General features: G+C 32.6%; 3 protein-coding genes across 3 annotated transcripts; 2 read left to right on the top strand and 1 right to left on the bottom strand.

Moving 5' to 3' along the window:
* The first annotated feature begins 1,829 nt into the window (after positions 1–1,829).
* LOC110610796 (auxin response factor 19) lies at positions 1,830–9,836 on the top strand. Its single transcript, XM_021750871.2, has 13 exons — positions 1,830–2,454; positions 3,559–3,671; positions 3,756–3,851; positions 4,169–4,225; positions 4,319–4,474; positions 4,588–4,672; positions 5,047–5,137; positions 5,218–5,382; positions 5,487–5,682; positions 6,039–6,177; positions 6,577–8,408; positions 8,914–9,104; positions 9,193–9,836. Exons 1-13 carry the CDS (start codon positions 2,412–2,414, stop codon positions 9,371–9,373), a joined length of 3,345 nt encoding a protein of 1,114 aa, XP_021606563.1. The 5' UTR covers positions 1,830–2,411; the 3' UTR covers positions 9,374–9,836.
* Positions 9,837–10,320: 484 nt separating this feature from the next.
* Positions 10,321–12,300, bottom strand: LOC110610410 (20 kDa chaperonin, chloroplastic). Its single transcript, XM_021750323.2, has 6 exons — positions 12,140–12,300; positions 11,869–12,053; positions 11,343–11,522; positions 11,096–11,251; positions 10,736–10,813; positions 10,321–10,644 (listed from the first exon to the last, which is right to left on the bottom strand). Exons 2-6 carry the CDS (start codon positions 12,049–12,051, stop codon positions 10,471–10,473), a joined length of 771 nt encoding a protein of 256 aa, XP_021606015.1. The 5' UTR covers positions 12,052–12,053; positions 12,140–12,300; the 3' UTR covers positions 10,321–10,470.
* Positions 12,301–17,731: 5,431 nt separating this feature from the next.
* On the top strand, positions 17,732–18,773 carry LOC110610587 (ethylene-responsive transcription factor ERF017). Its single transcript, XM_021750569.2, has one exon. It carries the CDS (start codon positions 17,844–17,846, stop codon positions 18,462–18,464), a length of 621 nt encoding a protein of 206 aa, XP_021606261.1. The 5' UTR covers positions 17,732–17,843; the 3' UTR covers positions 18,465–18,773.
* Positions 18,774–19,088: the final 315 nt, after the last annotated feature.

The following is a 19,088-nucleotide window of genomic DNA, read 5'->3' on the forward strand; positions in this document are numbered from 1 at the left end:
AACACGTACAAGATAAAAGCCCACAAATTGCAGGCAAAGCCCAACTCAAAGAAGGTCCAAACCCATTCCAATTCACGCCGACCCAATCGCACTCGCACAATCGCTCGAAACGACAGCTGAAAAACCGTCGTTCCCTTCATGCACACCAGCATCTCAGCCAATCAAAGCAACCAACAGCTGCTCTGCCTTCCCCGCTTGCATCTTAGGCATATCCACTCACTATCAGACAACAAAAAGCATAAAAGAGCCAAAGGCAGCAGAAAATCACCAAGAAAATAAAAATAAGAGAAACTCAGCTAGAAACACCAATCAACAACCCAAAACCAGAAATCAACTTGATCAATTTTTCAGATAACTTTTATCAATCAACAGAGACTTTAGTATTTAAAAAATTAATATTTAAGAAATTTATATTATAAATAAAAATTGAATGAGAATATTGTTATCTCTTAAGTTTAGAGACAACGTGAAATTTACCTAAAAAAGAAATGGTCCAGAGAGCTTTATGGCAAAATGAGAGTGACTTTAGGGATATTTGCATATGTTCAATTCGCGCACATTCTAATGACATGGATTTAGTAGTTTTAAATGAGATTAGATTTAAAAAGGGAATTTTTTTCTATTTACTTTCTATATTATAGAAAATTAGTTAGTTGGCACTCCGAGACTTAGTCTGGTGGAAAGTGCATCCTGATAGATCTGAGAGGTCTAAGATTCGACTCCCCCAACCCCCTATTTCAAAAAAAAAAAGAAAATTAGTTAGTTGATTTTTTAATTTTAAAAATATAATAAAATATTTTTTATTAATTTTAGTCTTTTAACTGTTTTATTATTTAATTTTTATATTTTTAAAAAATTATTAATCAGTCCCTCATTTTATAAAAAAATTATTATTAATCTTTTTATATCAAAAATATTTTAACTTTTTTTATAAGTAAAATTAATAAAAAAATTAATTAATAAATTTTTTAAATATTATAAATATTTTAATATATTTTTTAAAATTAAAAAATTAATTGCTAATTTTTTTTATAACATAGCGAGTAAAGTAAATTTCCCTTTGTGGCAAATACTAATAATTTTTAAATGTTTATTTATTTTAATTTATAATTAAAATATTAATTTTTATTAATTAATTAATTATTTATTTTTTTAATAATTTTTATTTATTTTATTTTTTATACATATTAAAAAAATAATTTTTTTATTAATTTTATAATTATATTCATTTTAAAGATATTAAAATTTCATTAATTACTAAAAATATTTTAAGAAAATTTTAAAAATAATATAAAATTAAATAAATTTATAATAGTATAAAAATATAATAATTTTAAGATAATAAAAAAATATTAATAAAAATTATGAGATAAAAAAATATAATTTATTATGATTACCGTAAATTTGACTTTTAATTAACATATATTATATTTAACTTTATTTTGATATTTTTATTTAGTAAAAATAACGTAGCAATATAATTATTGAATTATTATAAAATTTTAAAAACTTTTGTTATAATTTTCTATGTGAACATAAGTATATAAATATAAATATAAATATTTAATTAATTATTGTTAAATTTATTTTAATTGAAATTAATTTATAGTAATCATATTAATTATATTTAATATCTGAAAATAAAAACTGTTAAACTCCAACTAATTATGTGATTAGCTAAGTAATTAAATCACGCTTCGTGCATTCTTTCTTTATCAGTTAGTTGAAAGTTATTATTATTATTATTATTTATTATTATTTTTAAAGAGGAGAGAGAGAGAGAGAGAGAGAGAGCTGATTGTATCAGTCTATTATATGTCGGCTTGTTCACATAAACAAAAAAAAAAAAAGCTGTCTTTGCTTTTGCGTTTCCTTTCTATCGGTCTCTGATTTCTCGCCGATAAGTCAGTATCGTTCTGGCTCCTTTTTGATCCCAAGTGAAATGAAAAATTTCCCTCTTTCTTCTCTCTCTCTCTCTTTTTTTTTAGATGAAGTGGGAGTTTGGATTCCCTTTCGCCAAACATTCTGATTCTCTCTCTCTTTCTCCTTTTTGTTTTGGTTGAGTTTGATCTTTCATGGTGAAGATTCATCATTTACTGAGATGTGGAAGAAGAAGAAATAGCTGACAGAGGAAAATTTTTGTGTTTTCTTAGTTTCGTTGGGAATTTAAGTGCAAGTTAGTTAGTTACCTGTGGTTGTATTGGATTTTTGTTTGCTTTTCTAAGCATTTAAGCTGATTCCTTTAAGTGAAATGATCTTGCAAGTATTGGCAATGTTTTGGAGCTAAAGCTGGTTTTTGTAGAAGAGGATTGAAATATGGTGTAGAGGTATATGGTTAATTTTCTATCTGGAAGAGAACAAGTGATTGGATTTGCTAAAGGAACCGTTTTTACTATTCATTCTCAGCAAAAATGAAGGTTCCTCCAAATGGGTATATGCCTAATTCTGCAGAAGGTAGGCTTCAGCTGTCTTTGATATTTATCATTTCCAGCCTTTTCTTTTCTTTTTCCCTTTTTGTCTTTGTCTCTTGGGAGCTTTTCCCAGCTCATGCTTCACTTTTTTTTTTTTCCTGGAAAATTTGAGCTGAACCTGGTAGTTATTACTGTTTCATGCTCTTCTTAGCTTCTGGTGCTGAATCATGTAGGTAGAAGGTGGAAAATCGAATCTACCAGCTTAGGTTTTTTCTCTTATTATGATCTCATACCTTTTACCAAAGACTAATAATTTTGAAAATCAATGTTTGTCTGATGCTATAAAGTCTGGGTTTTTGCATTTGAATAAAAATTTATTGATTTGCATCTAATGTATGTTTGAGTAACCATGTTAAGTTTGGAAAAATCCTGTTCTGGGAAATAATATGAATATGTATTTAGGATGATATCATTTCCTTGTTGAAAATTATTTTATTTGGAGAGTGAGATTTGTTTTAAATAAACTACTAATTTAAGAACTTGATTTGTATTTTTCTTTAATCGAACGGTCCTTTTCAATATCTTAATCTATTATTTATTTTCATGATTTTGTTTAGAATATACTTTTCAATCACACACTACAATTTTCAATTTCTGAATCTTTTAAAGTTCCGAAGGTTGAATCTCTATATGTCGTTGGTATATCCAAATGGCGGATTATCTGACCGTCTAGTGAAATTTCCTCAAATAACTTTACATTCTCTCTGCTTATAAAGTATAAAGAAAACAAGGGAAGCTGAAAATATGCTTTTTCCAAATATTTTCATTATATTTATAGCTCTCTTATGATTAATCATATGGTTTTCAGAGCCAGAAATAAATTACTCTTTTCCCCCCCTTTTTGGTTACTTGGTAATGGCTTTATCAGGAGTGACTTTGTTTCTCTTTGGATAACATGGTATTCCTTTAGATCTCTTGAGGGTCACAAAAAAGTTAAATGCGTCTGAATGTTCTTCTTTCCTTATATTTTTGTCATTCAAAAGACTGAATTATGCAAGAAAGATGGGGATTTTTTTTTAATTATTTGATTAATTATGGTTTTCTTATTCTATTACATTGATGATATTCTGGGTTGGTTTGGGAACAGGAGAAAGGAAGACTATTAATTCGGAGTTATGGCATGCTTGCGCGGGGCCATTGGTTTCTCTGCCTCCAGTTGGAAGTCTTGTAGTTTACTTCCCTCAAGGCCACAGTGAGCAAGTATGTTGCCTCGTTACATCTAGCAGAGGTACTTTTCTGGGTTGTGGTTTCTAATGGAACTTTCTGTGGCTACATAACTTTCAGGTTGCAGCGTCGATGCAAAAAGAGGCTGATTTCGTACCAAGCTATCCCAACCTTCCTTCCAAGTTGATTTGCATGCTTCATAATGTCACATTGCATGTATGAGAACGGTCACTGCTTTGAACTTCTGCTTTATAGTAATTCAATATTTTAAGAAAATGTTGTTTTTGAATAAATTTGGTATTTATTATGCATGATTGCTGCTTCCTTGTTACTCAGGTGAATTGGCGATGCCTTTTTGCCTTTACTTTGTGTAATATAGTGCAAGATGATTGCTAGTCATGAAAGTATAGTTGTGATAACATAATTTTTAAATGGTCACTGGTCAGGAAATGAACAAAGTGAAACAAATAAGGGAAAAAAATTATGCTATTCCAGAGCTGTGTACTTACTGATTTATGTACGTGTTCAATCAGGCTGATGCAGAAACTGATGAGGTCTATGCTCAGATGACCCTTCAACCAGTCAGCAAAGTAGGTCACTCGCTCAATTTTTAATGAATAAATGACTTTACTGTTTCTTTTATTGACGTATATGGAAGATTGCTTATAACATCTATTCTGTAGTATGACAAGGAAGCATTACTGGCTTCTGATATGGGCCTCAAGCAAAGCAGGCAACCTACTGAATTCTTCTGCAAAACTCTAACAGCTAGTGACACAAGCACACATGGTGGATTCTCTGTCCCTCGACGAGCCGCTGAGAAGATTTTCCCACCACTGGTGCTTACAATATGTCAAATTATGCTTCTAGTTTTTAGAATTTTATAGATCTATGTTGTGCATTATGTTATATTTTTCCTTTTTCTAATACTTGAAATGACTATATATGATAGGACTTTTCAATGCAACCACCTGCGCAGGAGTTGGGAGCCAAAGATTTACATGACAATGCATGGACGTTTAGACATATTTATCGCGGTATTGACCTCTTGGCATATCTGCTTATATGCCTAATACATATGTAAACATTTGAATACTTTTATTAGATGAATACCCGAGTCTGGAAATGCAATTGCCTGTCTTTTAAATTGTGGTGTAGATGAATGTAATCATCTCTTTTGGTAACTTGTTCCTTCCTCTGGTTTTGGCTTTTTCTCTTTTTCCCCCTTAATATTTTGACTTTTTTGGGCAATTCTTAAGAATATGAAAAATTTCATTGTGCTTTGTTTTATTGTGTTGATATACATTGGCTTTGACCAACATGAAATCAGGAGATTTTGTCTTTCGTGTTATTATTTTAAATCTGCGAGGAAAGCAGAAAAGCATGTTGAACTGTGGATTCCATGTCACAGGTCAGCCGAAAAGACATCTGCTCACTACAGGCTGGAGTGTCTTTGTTAGCACAAAACGACTATTTGCTGGTGATTCTGTTTTATTTATAAGGTATAAAATGAGGATTTGATGAGAAAAAAGTTTAGCTGGATTGTTTTTGTATTTAGCTGAAATATTCTGATTTGATGTAGAGATGAAAAGTCACAGCTTCTTTTGGGTGTAAGGCATGCTAATAAACAACAGTCAGCGCTCTCTTCATCAGTCATATCCAGTGACAGCATGCATATCGGAATTCTTGCTGCTGCAGCTCATGCTGCTGCTAATAACAGCCCATTTACCATATTTTACAATCCAAGGTACTGATTTATCTTAATCTATCTCATCAATGAATAATAATAATAATAATTTAAATAGTATTTCATGAAGGACACGGCTGAGGAAGTTTACTTGATTTAAATAGGGCAAGCCCTTCTGAGTTTGTTATTCCCTTCGCCAAGTATAGTAAAGCTATGTATACACAAGTTTCAGTGGGCATGAGATTCAGAATGATGTTTGAGACTGAGGACTCGGGAGTGCGTAGATATATGGGCACTATCACTGGCATCAGTGATTTGGATCCAGTGCGATGGAAAAAATCACAGTGGCGCAATCTTCAGGTATTTTTAGCTGTTTATAATTCTGGCATGATTATCAGATATTTTTAACCCTTTTCTTGATGTATATTTATGTATAAAAAGATGAGAGAATCTATCCACATACAAATTATATGTAGGCGTGTTGAGTCATCGTTGCATTATCCCTCTTGCTATTATCACCGAGTCCATTAAATGTATTTTTCTATTGTATGGTCTTAAAGATGTGAATCCCTTCCTGTCATATCTAGATTCCAAATTTCTGCTCATTTTGCTTTTAACTTGATTTTCCTTAAGATAGTTCTCAATCGATGTTTATTCATGTCAAACCATTGTCATGGACTTGTGCTTTAGACTAAGTATATCACCTTTTTTGATAGGTTGGCTGGGATGAATCAGCTGCTGGTGAACGGCCAAGCCGAGTTGGAATTTGGGAGATTGAGCCTGTAATAACTCCTTTCTACATTTGCCCCCCTCCATTTTTCAGACCTAAGTTCCCTAAGCAGCCAGGGATGCCAGGTAAATCAAATTCATCTCTTACCCTGTTCTTGTAATGTGCACATATTCGTAGGCTGCAAATTTCTCTGTTGTAGTTATGTTAGAACTTAGATATCCTATTATTATTATATGAAAAATAAGGTGATCAGTGAGTTTCTTGACCAATTTTGCTCAAGGGGAAAGCCAAATGTTAACTGGAAATCAGTTTCAGAAGCAAAATTTTGACATGTATATCCAGAAAAGTTAATCATGTGGTTTTCCAAGTGATATTTTATGTTGCTGATGTCAAATAGCCTCATGTGGATAGTTTTCGTCCACATAATCTCTTACTCATTTTTAGTAGTTGCTGATTCAGTAAATCTTTTTGTATGACGCCCTTTCGGTATTCATCATAACTTATCTTTAGTAGTGTTTTTGCAGATGATGAGTCTGACATTGAGAACGCTTTTAAAAGAGCCATGCCTTGGCTTGGAGATGATTTTGGCATGAAAGAAACCCCAAGCTCGATTTTCCCTGGTTTGAGTTTAGTTCAGTGGATGAGCATGCAACAAAATAATCAGTTTCCAGCTGCTCAAGCAGGATTTTTCCCACCCATGCTTCCTTCCAATGCCCTGCATAGTACCCTTGGCTCTGATGATCCCTCAAAGTTACTGAATTTTCAAGCCCCTGGCCTGTCTGTACCAAGTCTCCAGTTTAACAAAGCAAATCCGCAAAACCAAGTTGGCCAGCTGCCACAGCCATCTATGGCATGGACTCAACAGCAGCAGCTGCAGCAATTCTTGCAGACCAATATCAGCCAACAGCAGCCAGCTCAGCCTCAACAGCTGCAGCAGCAGCCTCATCCACAACAGCAGCAGCGTCAGGAACCACAGCAACAGCAGTTGAGCCAACAGCCGCAGCCAGAGATTCAGCCTCGACAAATACGACAACAGCATCCACAATTAGAGCAACAGCAGCAGCAACAAATATTCCAACCTCCTGTAAATAGTGGTGTTACTGCTAACTCAATTTCAAATCAAAATTTGCAGCAACCGATGGTATATTCTCAACTTCAACAGCAGCAGCAGCAGCAGCTACTGGCAAGCAATACCCAATCCCAAAATATACCCCCTGCTAATAAGAGTTCATATCAGCTGTCGTCTTTGCCACAAGATGCTACACTCCAGCAACAAATGGAGCAGCAATCTACCCTCTTACAGAGGCAACAGCAGCAGACACAATTGCAGCAGTCCCCACTTCAGCTGTTACAACAAAACCTGTCACATAGAACACAACTACCACTGCCACAGCAGCAAGTGCAACAGCTATCCCAGCCCAGCCTCTCTGAGCAACAGCTTCACTTGCAGTTGCTGCAGAAAATGCAGCAACAGCAGCAGCAGCAGCAGCAGTTGCTTTCCCCTACGAGCTCACCTTTGCAGCCTCAGTTGCTACAGCAACAGCTGAACCATCAACAAAACCAGCAGTTCCAGCAGTCACCTGTTTCGCAGAGTCAGCCACAGGGTAGCAATAGCTTCTCAACGGCAGCACTCGGACAATCACAATCCTTTCCCGTTTGTCATTCCCATGTGCTACAGAAGCCACCTACTACAAATAGAGCCCATTCCACTCTTACAGATGGAGATGCTCCATCTTGTTCAACCTCACCCTCCACTAATAACTGCCAAATCTCTCCATCAAATTTTATGAACAGAAACCAAGAATCACCGGCAATATTGATGGGGGACCAAGTGGTTGAGCCTGGAACTAATCTGGTTCAGGAGCTAAATAACAAGTCTGATATTCGAGTTAAACACGAGTTTCAAAGTTCAAAAGGGTTAGAGCAACTAAAATACAAAGGTACAGTACCTGATCAATTGGAAGCCTGTTCTTCAGGAACATCATATTGCCTAGAAGCTGGCAACATCCAACCAAATTTCTCGCTCCTCACCTATGGTTTGGATGGTGATATCCAATCACATCCTAGGAACAGTATGCCTTTTGCAGCTAATATTGATAGCTTGGCACCTGACACTTTGTTGTCAAGGGGATATGACACTCAGAAGGATATTCAAAACCTGGTAACTAATTATGGTGGGACTCCAAGAGATATTGAGACAGAGTTGTCCACTGCTGCGATAAGCTCTCAAACTTTTGGGGTGCCAAACATACCCTTCAAGCCTGGATGTTCCAATGATGTTGCAATAAATGATTCTGGGGTTTTGAATGGTGGATTGTGGGCCAACCAGACTCAACGCATGCGAACATATACAAAGGTTTGTTGTCTCTCTCTCTCTCTCAAATTATATATAAACTCTAGAATCAAGGTGGAAGTAATAAAAGATCAAACTCACCCATATAGAAGGAATGAATTGTTACAAACAGGAGAGCCAAAATGCTGGGAGCTTCATTCAAGGCTTTGCAAGAGATGCATGCTTATAAGCTTAACATATCTAACAAAAAACCTTAAGAGATTAGGTCCATGATCTTTCCCATTTATGTGTCCCTCATTTCACGCACCTTCCTCAAATGTGCTACTTTCATACTTCCCTACATGCTATCCGAATAGAATTCTTTTCCTTTCTTTTTTTTACATAGGTGTTAGATGCTCTATTACTCATCCAAATATGGAAAAAAGTAGTTCTAGATATTTGATTATGGCAATTAACACTAGTTCTTGGCATTATACCTTCAATTATTTGTTTGCCTAAGTATAGAATTAGTTGGTTTAGTTTTTGATTCATGAAATTATAAATGACTGACATGTTCAAAATTATGAAGGTTCAAAAGCGTGGCTCTGTTGGAAGATCTATTGATGTAACCCGATATAGAGGGTATGATGAACTTAGACATGATCTAGCTCGCATGTTTGGTATTGAAGGGCAACTAGAAGATCCACAAAGTTCTGACTGGAAGTTGGTTTACGTGGATCATGAAAATGACATACTACTTGTTGGAGATGACCCTTGGGAGTAAGTCGTGAACCTCAAAACTTTCAGATTAGATTGTCTCTTTTCTAATCTGCTTGTGCTCAACTGTGTATTTTCTGAACATTTGCAGGGAGTTTGTAAGCTGTGTTCAGAGCATAAAGATATTGTCATCTGCTGAAGTGCAGCAAATGAGTTTAGATGGAGATCTTGGTAGTGTGCCAGTTCCAAATCAAGCCTGCAGTGGGACTGACAGTGGGAATGCATGGAGAGGGCACTATGATGATAACTCAGCTGCCTCATTTAATAGATAAGGCATTTAAATTGAGATAGAAGCTGCTAATGAACTTCACGTGACGGTTTCCTCGACCCTTGAGCAAGGGCAGTTGCCACCGTCATGGCCTCCATCGATTCGAAAGATGAAACAAGTCGAACTTCCTTCAGGTACTCTGATGACAAAAGGGAATGTTCGGACGGAGATGACATTGTAGTCTTCATGCGATCTCTTCACCATGTATGCCGCTGGAAGTTGAGCACTTTATGAATTATGAACTTCTGCATGCAAAGGACGCAGCTGTATATATTTTGTCTCAACTTTTGGCTTTCTAGTGATAGATGTAAGCAGTTTGGTTAAATGCAAGAGGAAGAAGGATTTTGATGTACATTAGAAAGCAAGAACAAAATGATGAGATGTATAATACGACGTTTTATTCAATTTGAAGTTCAATCTAACAAAACAATTCCTTGTAAATGTTACGATGGAAAACAATATCTCGATCACTGATTCTATTCATTGTGCTAGAGGTGCTCGGTAGTTCGTATTTGTACTGCTTGAAACTGATAATGGTGTAATGGGCAATGAATTATATAACGAAAAATGTATACTTACACATCAATATTTTAATTTGATTTGCTATACTGAAAAAAGTACTTTGACCAAATTCATATTATGTTTAAAAGTTTTTTTTTTTAAGTATTTTTTTAAATTTTAAATATTTATTAAATTATGATTAAAATTAACATGTCTAAGAGATATGCAATAATGCATTTAGCTGCACTACAACTGTTATACTTATCATGGATTTATTCTACCGTTATCCATACGAGGGAGGCATGGTGATCCACTGCTGACGCTCAAGGTAAGAGGGTAATTGTAATTTTCAAGCTACACCGCTAGCCGACTTTACTGTTCATCTTGCTCGATTACGCCTAACAGGCAAACACAGCTTCTCACAAAAATGACCAGAATACGAGTCACAAATTCAAAAAAGAAATTTACGTTATAATTCCACTCATAACAGTGGAGCAGTAATCAATTTATGCTCAAGTACTAATTTATAATCCACAATGCCTTGAGGCAGCTCAACCACAAAATTCAGAGATACATCAAAACGTCGAAAATGAGAGATGACTATGAAAGCACTGCCATCACATCAGAAACCCTTAGTGCAATGTAGTTGGTCCCATCATTGCCCTTGAAGTCATTCCCTGCATACTTTGAGTACAAAACTGTGTTCCCTGGGGAGACAGACAGGGGTTTCCCGTTGCCTTCCTCATCAATTGTCCCAGGCCCAACTGCTACTATCTGTTTTACCCAATCAAGAAAACATGATAAGGCATAAATCAACTTTTAAGTGATGCATCAAGAAAAAAGGTTCCAAGATGCCTCATCTTACGGTGCCAATGGAAGGTTTCTCTTTGGCTGCCTCTGTCAGTAACAAGCCTCCTGCAGTTTTCTCCTCAGCCTCAGCCACCTGCATTCAAATCCAAACAATCCCAAGTGTATCCCTTAGCCCCAAATTGTCCAATAATTGCATAACTACGAAAAGTACTTATTATATTTTCTCTCTCCTTAATTAATCATTAAGGATTATACTTTTACACCAATAAAATAGAGGGCGTTAAACAATCACTTGAAAAGTGATTGTCCATATCATTTCTCTAACTGTCCTTTATCAAGCAAGCAAGCAAGCAAACAGAGATAATCTGATTATTAAAACATACAGAAATAATGGATAGTGAAAGGGTTAGCACACCTTTATAAACACTCTATCATTCAAAGGCTTGAGATCTTTGATATCATCTGTCTCGAGTATACCGACAATATCATCCTCCTTCAATATAAGATGACTTGAACCATTGAACTCCACCTCAGTCCCTGCATACTTGGAATAAACAACCTGGGTGCCAGTCTACACATGCAGAAGCACATAGCATATGAATGATGCTGTAATGTATAATAGACGTTTAACAATAGGAAACATCAAAGTCCATAAAGATGACCTTGATGGAAATGTCCAATTTGGTGTTCCCAATTGTCCTCCCCTCTCCAACAGCAACAACCTCACCTCCTTGAGGCTTTGTTTGTGCAGAGGTTGGAAGTAAGATCCCACCATCAGTCTTCTCTTCTGCAACCTTAATCTTCACTAGCACTCTATCACCCAAAGGCTTAATCCCAGTGTACTACAGAAATTCAATACCATTAAGTTAGACAAGCTGAAAACACCATCATAGGTCAAAATCAAGCTATGTATCAACTCAAAATTATCAAAAAAGAATGTTGACTATGGAATGCTACAAGGAGTTAACTTCCATAATAAGATCTGACCATTAACCAATCAAAGACAGACGTGGGCTTCCAAAAATATTAGTATCCACTTAAGCTTCCCAATTCAATATAAAGCCAGAAGGCCAAGCACAAAAGCATCTCCAACCAAAATCCACCAAATCCCATTTGCCTAAAGCTAAATAATAATCCATACAATAGATTAAACAGACTACAGAGCTCCACAGTAGATAAAGAAGATACCTTAGGAGCAACCACAGTAGCAGCTTTCACGACCAAGCCCCGAAACGATCGTTGGGGTGCGCCACCAGCCTTCAATGTCCCGAAAGATGCGAACTTGACTGTGGACGGTCTCAACCCCTCAAAAGATGCCAAGCTCCGGACTGAAACTGAAATTGAGGACGCTGTGAGCTGAGCTGTGGCCATTTCTACACGTCATAGCAAACAACAATGGATTAAAATCGACGAAAGCCATGAAACAGAACAAAATACAGATTAAGTTCATAAAAATTACCTCAGATGATGGGATTGGGAGGAAGAAAGAGTTGAGTAACGCTGTGGTACTTGCGCTGATTAGCAGGAGGAGTCTAGAAGATAAAACCCTAGAGCCGTCAGAATAGGTTTTATCTGTTGGTAAGAGAGAGTTCTAGAAAGTTGTTGGTGTCTCACGCGCTTCTCACTCTACAGTCTACTCAGTGCTCAGCTCATAAAACGGGTGGGTTATTATACCCGTATTGATGGAAACTGGATAATGGTGACCCGGAGATTCCGATCTGGACCGGAAACAAATCCAATCAACGAAATGGGCCGTTGAGAAAAAGCTTGGGAAAACAATAGCCCAATATAATAAATGCAATTAAACTGGGCCCGTTGTCTGTCAAAATTACAAAACCATCCTTCAATTGTTTTTCGAGTTAAATACAACCACTCCTTTGGATTTTTCTTTTTTCTTTTTTTTGCAAGCAAGCCTAATGGTTTCTATCATTAGTATTATAGTTACGTTATCTAATTATCCTTAAAATTAATAATTATATTTATTTATATTAAAGTTATGTATTATGATGATAATAAAATTGTCATATAATGTTATCCGCAGTTTCACCGCTGAAAACTAGAAACCACACTGTATGTTCAAAATAAGGGTCGAGAGATACCAAAGACGCAGCAAACTGCCAGGCACACCAAGGGCTGGAATTGCCAAAAGAGCCAAAGTAAAACTCAATTTATTAGCCTGACTACGTATAGTTAGATTCAATCACTAACTATAATTGGAGAGAAAGATTGGCTTGTAACATTTCAGTCTATAATAGTTATAGAGCGGCTATTGAGAGTATGTTCAGACTCTGACATGAAAATCACTTACCATTACTATTATAATAGTCTCAAAACTAAAATACTATTAGTGTTATGATTTATATTGACTTAAAGTTGCTGGAATTCGTAACGAGTGAAACATACATGTTCTATATTTAATAGAATCTCAATCTCGGTGTAATTTTTATCGTGTAAAAGTTTAAAATTCTTATGCTAATATTTTTATCAAACCTTGTGGCATGTGTATAACTTATACAAATGACATTTGATGGGACTCCTAAGTGTATGTTATGTTATACAAATATATTTTTGTATGTGTAGAGTTCAATTCATAATTCTATTTTTATGCATGTTTAAGATTATAATGGAATTTCATCTAATACATAATATTTATGTTTAGCTTGTTAGGGTTCCAGTAATATTAAATCGATCTGAGCATTAACATCAATTTTGTAGTTTAATTTTAGAGTTGTTACTATTTATTTTCAACTAGTCATTTACTCACACGTTGTATAAATATTGAAATATATTATGTAGAATAATATAAAATTATTTTATAGAATAATATATTTTTATATAAATTAACTCCACTTATTAAGATGAGCAAAATATTTTCTCTTTTTATATATAAATTTTAAATTTAAAATTATTAATTGATGAAAAATAGATCATAATATATATATTATTTTGTTTTTTGAAAATTAAAATAATATAAAAAAATTATTAATTAAACATATAACCTATTACTATAAAATAAAGAAAATAATTATAAAAAATAATTAGAAATTCAACTAACATACATAATTTTTATTTATAAAGTAAAAAATTTAAAAAAACTAATATTAATCATGTACAAAGGTAAATTTAATTATATTAAATAAATTAACAATTTTAATATTCATTATAATATATTATTAATATTTAATAACAGATTCCATTCAAATAATTATATTTATAGAAAAATAAAATTTACTAAATTTCAATAGTGGTGAATAGCGGTGGATAACAGTGGATAAAATTTACTAAATTTGAATAGTGGTGGATAGCGGTTTCTACCGCAGTGGTGGTGGAGGAGAAAAATTATTTGAATAAAAGAATTTCAATATTTAAATGATTCTAGTTTAATGTCTATTCATCTAAAAGAGTTGAGATGGCGGAAAAGAGTTATGTTAGATTCCAAGAGAATAATAAGAAAATATTTTTTAAAACAGCACCCATTTGAAAATAGAGAAAATAAAATTATGTGAAAAATTATATGGAATGGAATGAAGTTTGTGCCAGTGAATTTTATATATTATGAATATATTAAAGTCACATAATTATTAATATAATAGATTATAATAATCTAAATTTAATAATTTAGTTATTTTGCACTCCCAGACTTAGCCTGATGGTAAGTGCATCCGGTTAAACCTGATAGATCTTAGATTCGAATACCCATCCCTCATTTCAAAAAAAAAAAAAAAATTTAGTTGTCTAAAATTTGTAATGTTTGATTATATTAAAATTATTATTTTATTTTTTATTATACTTTAATTATTTATGTTTATTTTTTTAAAAATTATTTGAATAGAATAAAATTTTAATTTAATAATATTTTATATAATTAATTCTATTAATTTTTTAATTATTTTATACTTTACTACAATTAATATTTTTTATAATAATTTTAATTAATTATATTTATTTACTCTATATAATTATTCATATTAAATGAATAAAAATATATAACATTTATTAATTAGATTATATTAGATATAATTTAAAAAATTATAAAATCAATAAACTAACTATTGTGAAATAGTAAAAAATTTTTACATAACATTTTATTGCAGACTTATATATATATATATTTATTTTTTGAAATCAGTATATATTTATATATTTATTTAGAATGATTTATTTTATTGTTTAAACATCTTTTTATACGATAATTATTTAATTTTTATAAATATATTTTAACTTTTTTATTTATTATTAAAATAAAAAATATAATAATTTTTTAATAATAAAATACAATAATACTTTTATTATAATATAATAATATATTATATTAAAATTAATAAAAAATCAAAAGATTAGTAACAATTAATATAATAAATTGTAAAAATAAAAAAAATCATACATTAATATTGATTATAAAAATAATAAATTTTATTTAATATATATATATATTAATTATTATTTTATATAAAAATAAAATTATAAATATATAAAAAATTATAAATTTATACCACATGACATAATTAGTCTCTCATATATTTATTATTATTTACATAAATAATGAAAAATATGTAGTATTAATTAATTAATAATATTTTTACTCGTTTAACTCATCAAATAAAATATATCTTATCTTCTACGAATTATTGCTAATATCCCTCATTATTATTCGACAAATATTTTATATTTGTTTAATTTATACATTTTAATTAATAATCATAAATTTATATTTTACCATTTCAGTAATTTTCATAAAAAATTTAAATTATATTCATTAAATGTATAATATATATAAAAATTAAATATTAATTATTTATATAAACAAATTAAAATTATAAGTACGTAACTCATATAAATCCGAAACTAATATAGATGTTATTTACTAAAATCAGATTCATTTCAAAACTAATTATATAACCGCCAAATATAAAATTAATTTTAATATAAAATTAGATTTTACGCTTTAAAATAAATTAAATATTTTAAAATAAAAAGTTGATGAGATCATATAATATATATATTTTTATTTTTTCCTTTTATTAATTACCGTAATTTATGTTGCTTTCGAGTCCTTACCGCAGCTTTTTGGGTCAAACCCCAGGAGATCATCCATGACGTAACAAACTAGCCACGGCAACTTCCTTGTTTATTAGAATTACGCGGCCTCTGCCACTATCGGTCAAACTCCAACACACTAACTAGCTGACGCATTGTTCTCCTACATCATCATGACAAATAATTAACTTTACGTCAAAGAATATATTATTAATAATTTAAAATTGTAAGATTATAATTATAATTATAATTATAATTGAATTTAAATAAATAATTTTATAGAACAATTGAAAACACAAATCACAAATTTTATAATGTGCGTACGCGGGACATTGTAACTGAAAACGTCATCGTTTTTGTGTTCTCCTTATTCATTTTTATCTGCTGTAAATGAGCCAAATTATTCGTGAGCTACTCGAGACTCGACTCGATAAAAACTTGACCGAATTCGGCTCGTTTTTTAAATGAGTCAAGCTCGAGCTTAATTTTGAGACTCGTCATTTAAACGAGCTGAGTTTGAGCTCCATAGTATTCGGCTCGTTAAGGCTCGCGAGCTGGCTCGTTTTTAGGCTTGCGAGCTGGCTCGTTGAGAAGGCTCGCGAGCTGCCTTGTTGAGAATGCTCGCGAGCAGGTTCGTTGAGAAGGCTCACGAGCAGACTTGTTAAATAGACTCGTGAGTAATATTGTTTAAATAAATTGGTGAACCAATTCGTTAAATAAATTTATGAACAAGTTCATATATTATTAAAAAAATAAAAATAACTATAAAGTTATAAAATTTAAATTATTATAAATACTTGAAAATTATAGTATTAAAAATTACAAATAATTAAGATTAATTATTATAATTAATATTCTTTAAAATTAAATTATAAAAATATTTTGTATATAATTATTATAATAAGATTTCATAAAATTAATGTATAATAAAAAATAATTAATACTAATTATTATAATAAGTATTCTTTAAAATTATAGTACTACATGATAAATTGAGTTGTAAAAATTATATACATTTTAAAATTAAAGTATAATTATAAAAAAATTTTTGTATATAATTAAGCATACAATATAAAAGATGATAATAATTATCAAAATATATTAATAATAATTAATTAAGGTTATATGGATGTTGAAGTTGAAATTCAAGTTAACTAATTGAACAAGCATGAAGATGATTATGAAGATAATTAAATTATATTAGCTTGTTTCAACCGTTGGAAGTTGGAATCAACTTTATTCGTTTGATATTAAACTTTGTGTGTAATCTAATTTTATTATGTTGTTGAATTTATATTTATTTGTGTTATTTTAGTTATAAATTGTGTTACGTAATTTTTTTTATGTACACTCTCTTTTTTTTATATTATTTAAATTAATGATGATTAAAAACTGATTAAAGTGTAATTATTAATTCGAGTTCGAGCCTGAACTTGAGCTCAAACCAAACTTTTTAATTTTGAGTTCGGTCTCGAGCTTTTTTAACGAGTTTCTTAATCGAGCTTTCCGAGTTCGAGCTTGAGTTTTATTAACGAGTTTCTTAATCGAGCTTTTCGAGCTCGAGCTCGAATTAGGCTCATTATTAAATCGAACGAGCCTTTCACGAGTCGAGCTCGAATCGAGCTCGATTATAATATTTAATTCTCGAGCCGAACTCGAATCAAATATTAGAACTCAAGTCGAGCTCGAACTTCCAAACTTTTTTAATAAATGAGATTGAATTTTACAAAGTTCGGTTCGACTCGACTCGATTACACCCCTAATTTTATCTATTTTTTTATACATAATTTGACACATGATATATAAAAGACACACGTGATCCCAATAAAAAAATGAAAAGCAAGAATAATAGAAAAAAAAAAAAAAGAAAAACACACGTGTTTTCAAACTCCCCCACGTAACAGCAAAAGTATTGTCCTTCTCGAACCTTTGCTTCTTTCGTTTCAACGCGGTTAAAAATTCTGTGTTGACCTTCACAGTCAGACACCAGCGGCACCCACAAATATATATCCACAGCCGCAAAACTTCCATTCTCATCAGAACATCCTCAGCTTATACAAAAAAGATTCAAATCTCATCACTTACTACTAGAAACAAACAATAACTGAAGCACTTGTCTGAAAATTATGGTGAAACACATCACCGAGAAGACCGCACAGAGGAGTGATTCGAAGTTCAAGGGTGTCCGCAAGCGAAAATGGGGGAAATGGGTCTCTGAGATCCGTCTACCAAACAGTAGAGAGAGAATATGGTTAGGTTCATACGATTCGGCGGAGAAAGCCGCACGTGCTTTTGATGCGGCACTCTTTTGCTTACGTGGCCGTACTGCTAAATTCAATTTTCCAGATAATCCACCGGAGATAGCTGGTGGGCGGTCGCTTTCTCCGCCTGAGATTCAAGCAGCCGCAGCAAGGTTTGCAAATTTGGAGCGTCCGAGAATCCAATCGGATAATTCTTCAACGGATCAATCTGTGATGTCGGAATTACAAGCGGAGTCCCCGTGTGTTTCGGAAGTGTCAAATTTGACGACGCACATAGATGGCAGTGAACTGATGCTGGATATGAGTTTCTTGGATTCGCTAGCGAATCCGGGTTCGGATAATTACCCGGCGGATTACGGGTTATTCCCGGGTTTTGATGATCTGCATAGTGATTTTATTGAACTATTAACACAGCCTAGCCTTGACTTTGGAGAGGAGAATTTTGATGGCATTTTAACTCAAAATTCATTTCTCTGGAATTTTTAAAGATACTGAATTCGCGTCGGGTGGTTTCTGGACAGTTTTAGCTCCCAGAAGTTACTGGCTTTTTTTTTTTTCTTTTTTCCAATAGAAGTAAAATGACAAATTGGGTACTGTTTATTTTGCTGATGAAACCATTTTTTGTAAAGGTGTTCTTATTTTCTCGGAGAGTGCAGCAAATGTTTCTTCTTTAATTCTCTAAGTTTAAACAGGTAACAGTCAGCAACTTAAGTCTGTAAAATTTGTAATAAGAGATTTATAGGTTAAATCAATATTCATGGGGAGAATTATAATTTCCTTTTCCCTTTTCTGATATATTTGGTTTTGTTTTGTGCTTATTGTATTTTATTTTTTTACATGGTTGGTTTTAATTAAAGTGAGAATTCAAGATCTTGCAATCCTGAAAGCAGTTGCAATACTAAGTGGAATGAACTAAGGATTGAAAGGAAAAGAGAGAACAGGAAAGCAAGCGAGAGAATATGAAGTGAGGGTTTTGATAGCAGTCGAGGTTTAGATTCTTGCTTGTGTTTTCTTCTTTTGTTAGTGGAGAGTTTCTTGTCTTGCTAGTTAGTGTGGGCTCCTTCGTCCTGGAGGGTGGAGCGAGTCTGATGACATTGATAAGATGTTTTG

This window comes from Manihot esculenta, chromosome 3, assembly GCF_001659605.2.
Source record: "Manihot esculenta cultivar AM560-2 chromosome 3, M.esculenta_v8, whole genome shotgun sequence".
Taxonomy (NCBI): Eukaryota; Viridiplantae; Streptophyta; class Magnoliopsida; order Malpighiales; family Euphorbiaceae; genus Manihot; species Manihot esculenta.

Bases quoted from the DNA above. Each gene is read 5' to 3' on its own strand.
- LOC110610796 (XM_021750871.2), top strand. From the start codon at position 2,412: ATGAAGGTTCCTCCAAATGGGTATATGCCTAATTCTGCAGAAG. The intron at 5,683-6,038 runs GTATTTTTAGCT...CTTTTTTGATAG, and splicing joins CACAGTGGCGCAATCTTCAG to GTTGGCTGGGATGAATCAGC. The intron at 8,409-8,913 runs GTTTGTTGTCTC...AAAATTATGAAG, and splicing joins GCATGCGAACATATACAAAG to GTTCAAAAGCGTGGCTCTGT.
- LOC110610587 (XM_021750569.2), top strand. From the start codon at position 17,844: ATGGTGAAACACATCACCGAGAAGACCGCACAGAGGAGTGATTCGAAG.
- LOC110610410 (XM_021750323.2), bottom strand. From the start codon at position 12,051: ATGGCCACAGCTCAGCTCACAGCGTCCTCAATTTCAGTTTCAGTCCGG. The intron at 11,523-11,868 runs GTATCTTCTTTA...GAATTTCTGTAG, and splicing joins CTACTGTGGTTGCTCCTAAG to TACACTGGGATTAAGCCTTT. The intron at 10,814-11,095 runs GTGTGCTAACCC...ATTTGAATGCAG, and splicing joins ATGATAGAGTGTTTATAAAG to GTGGCTGAGGCTGAGGAGAA.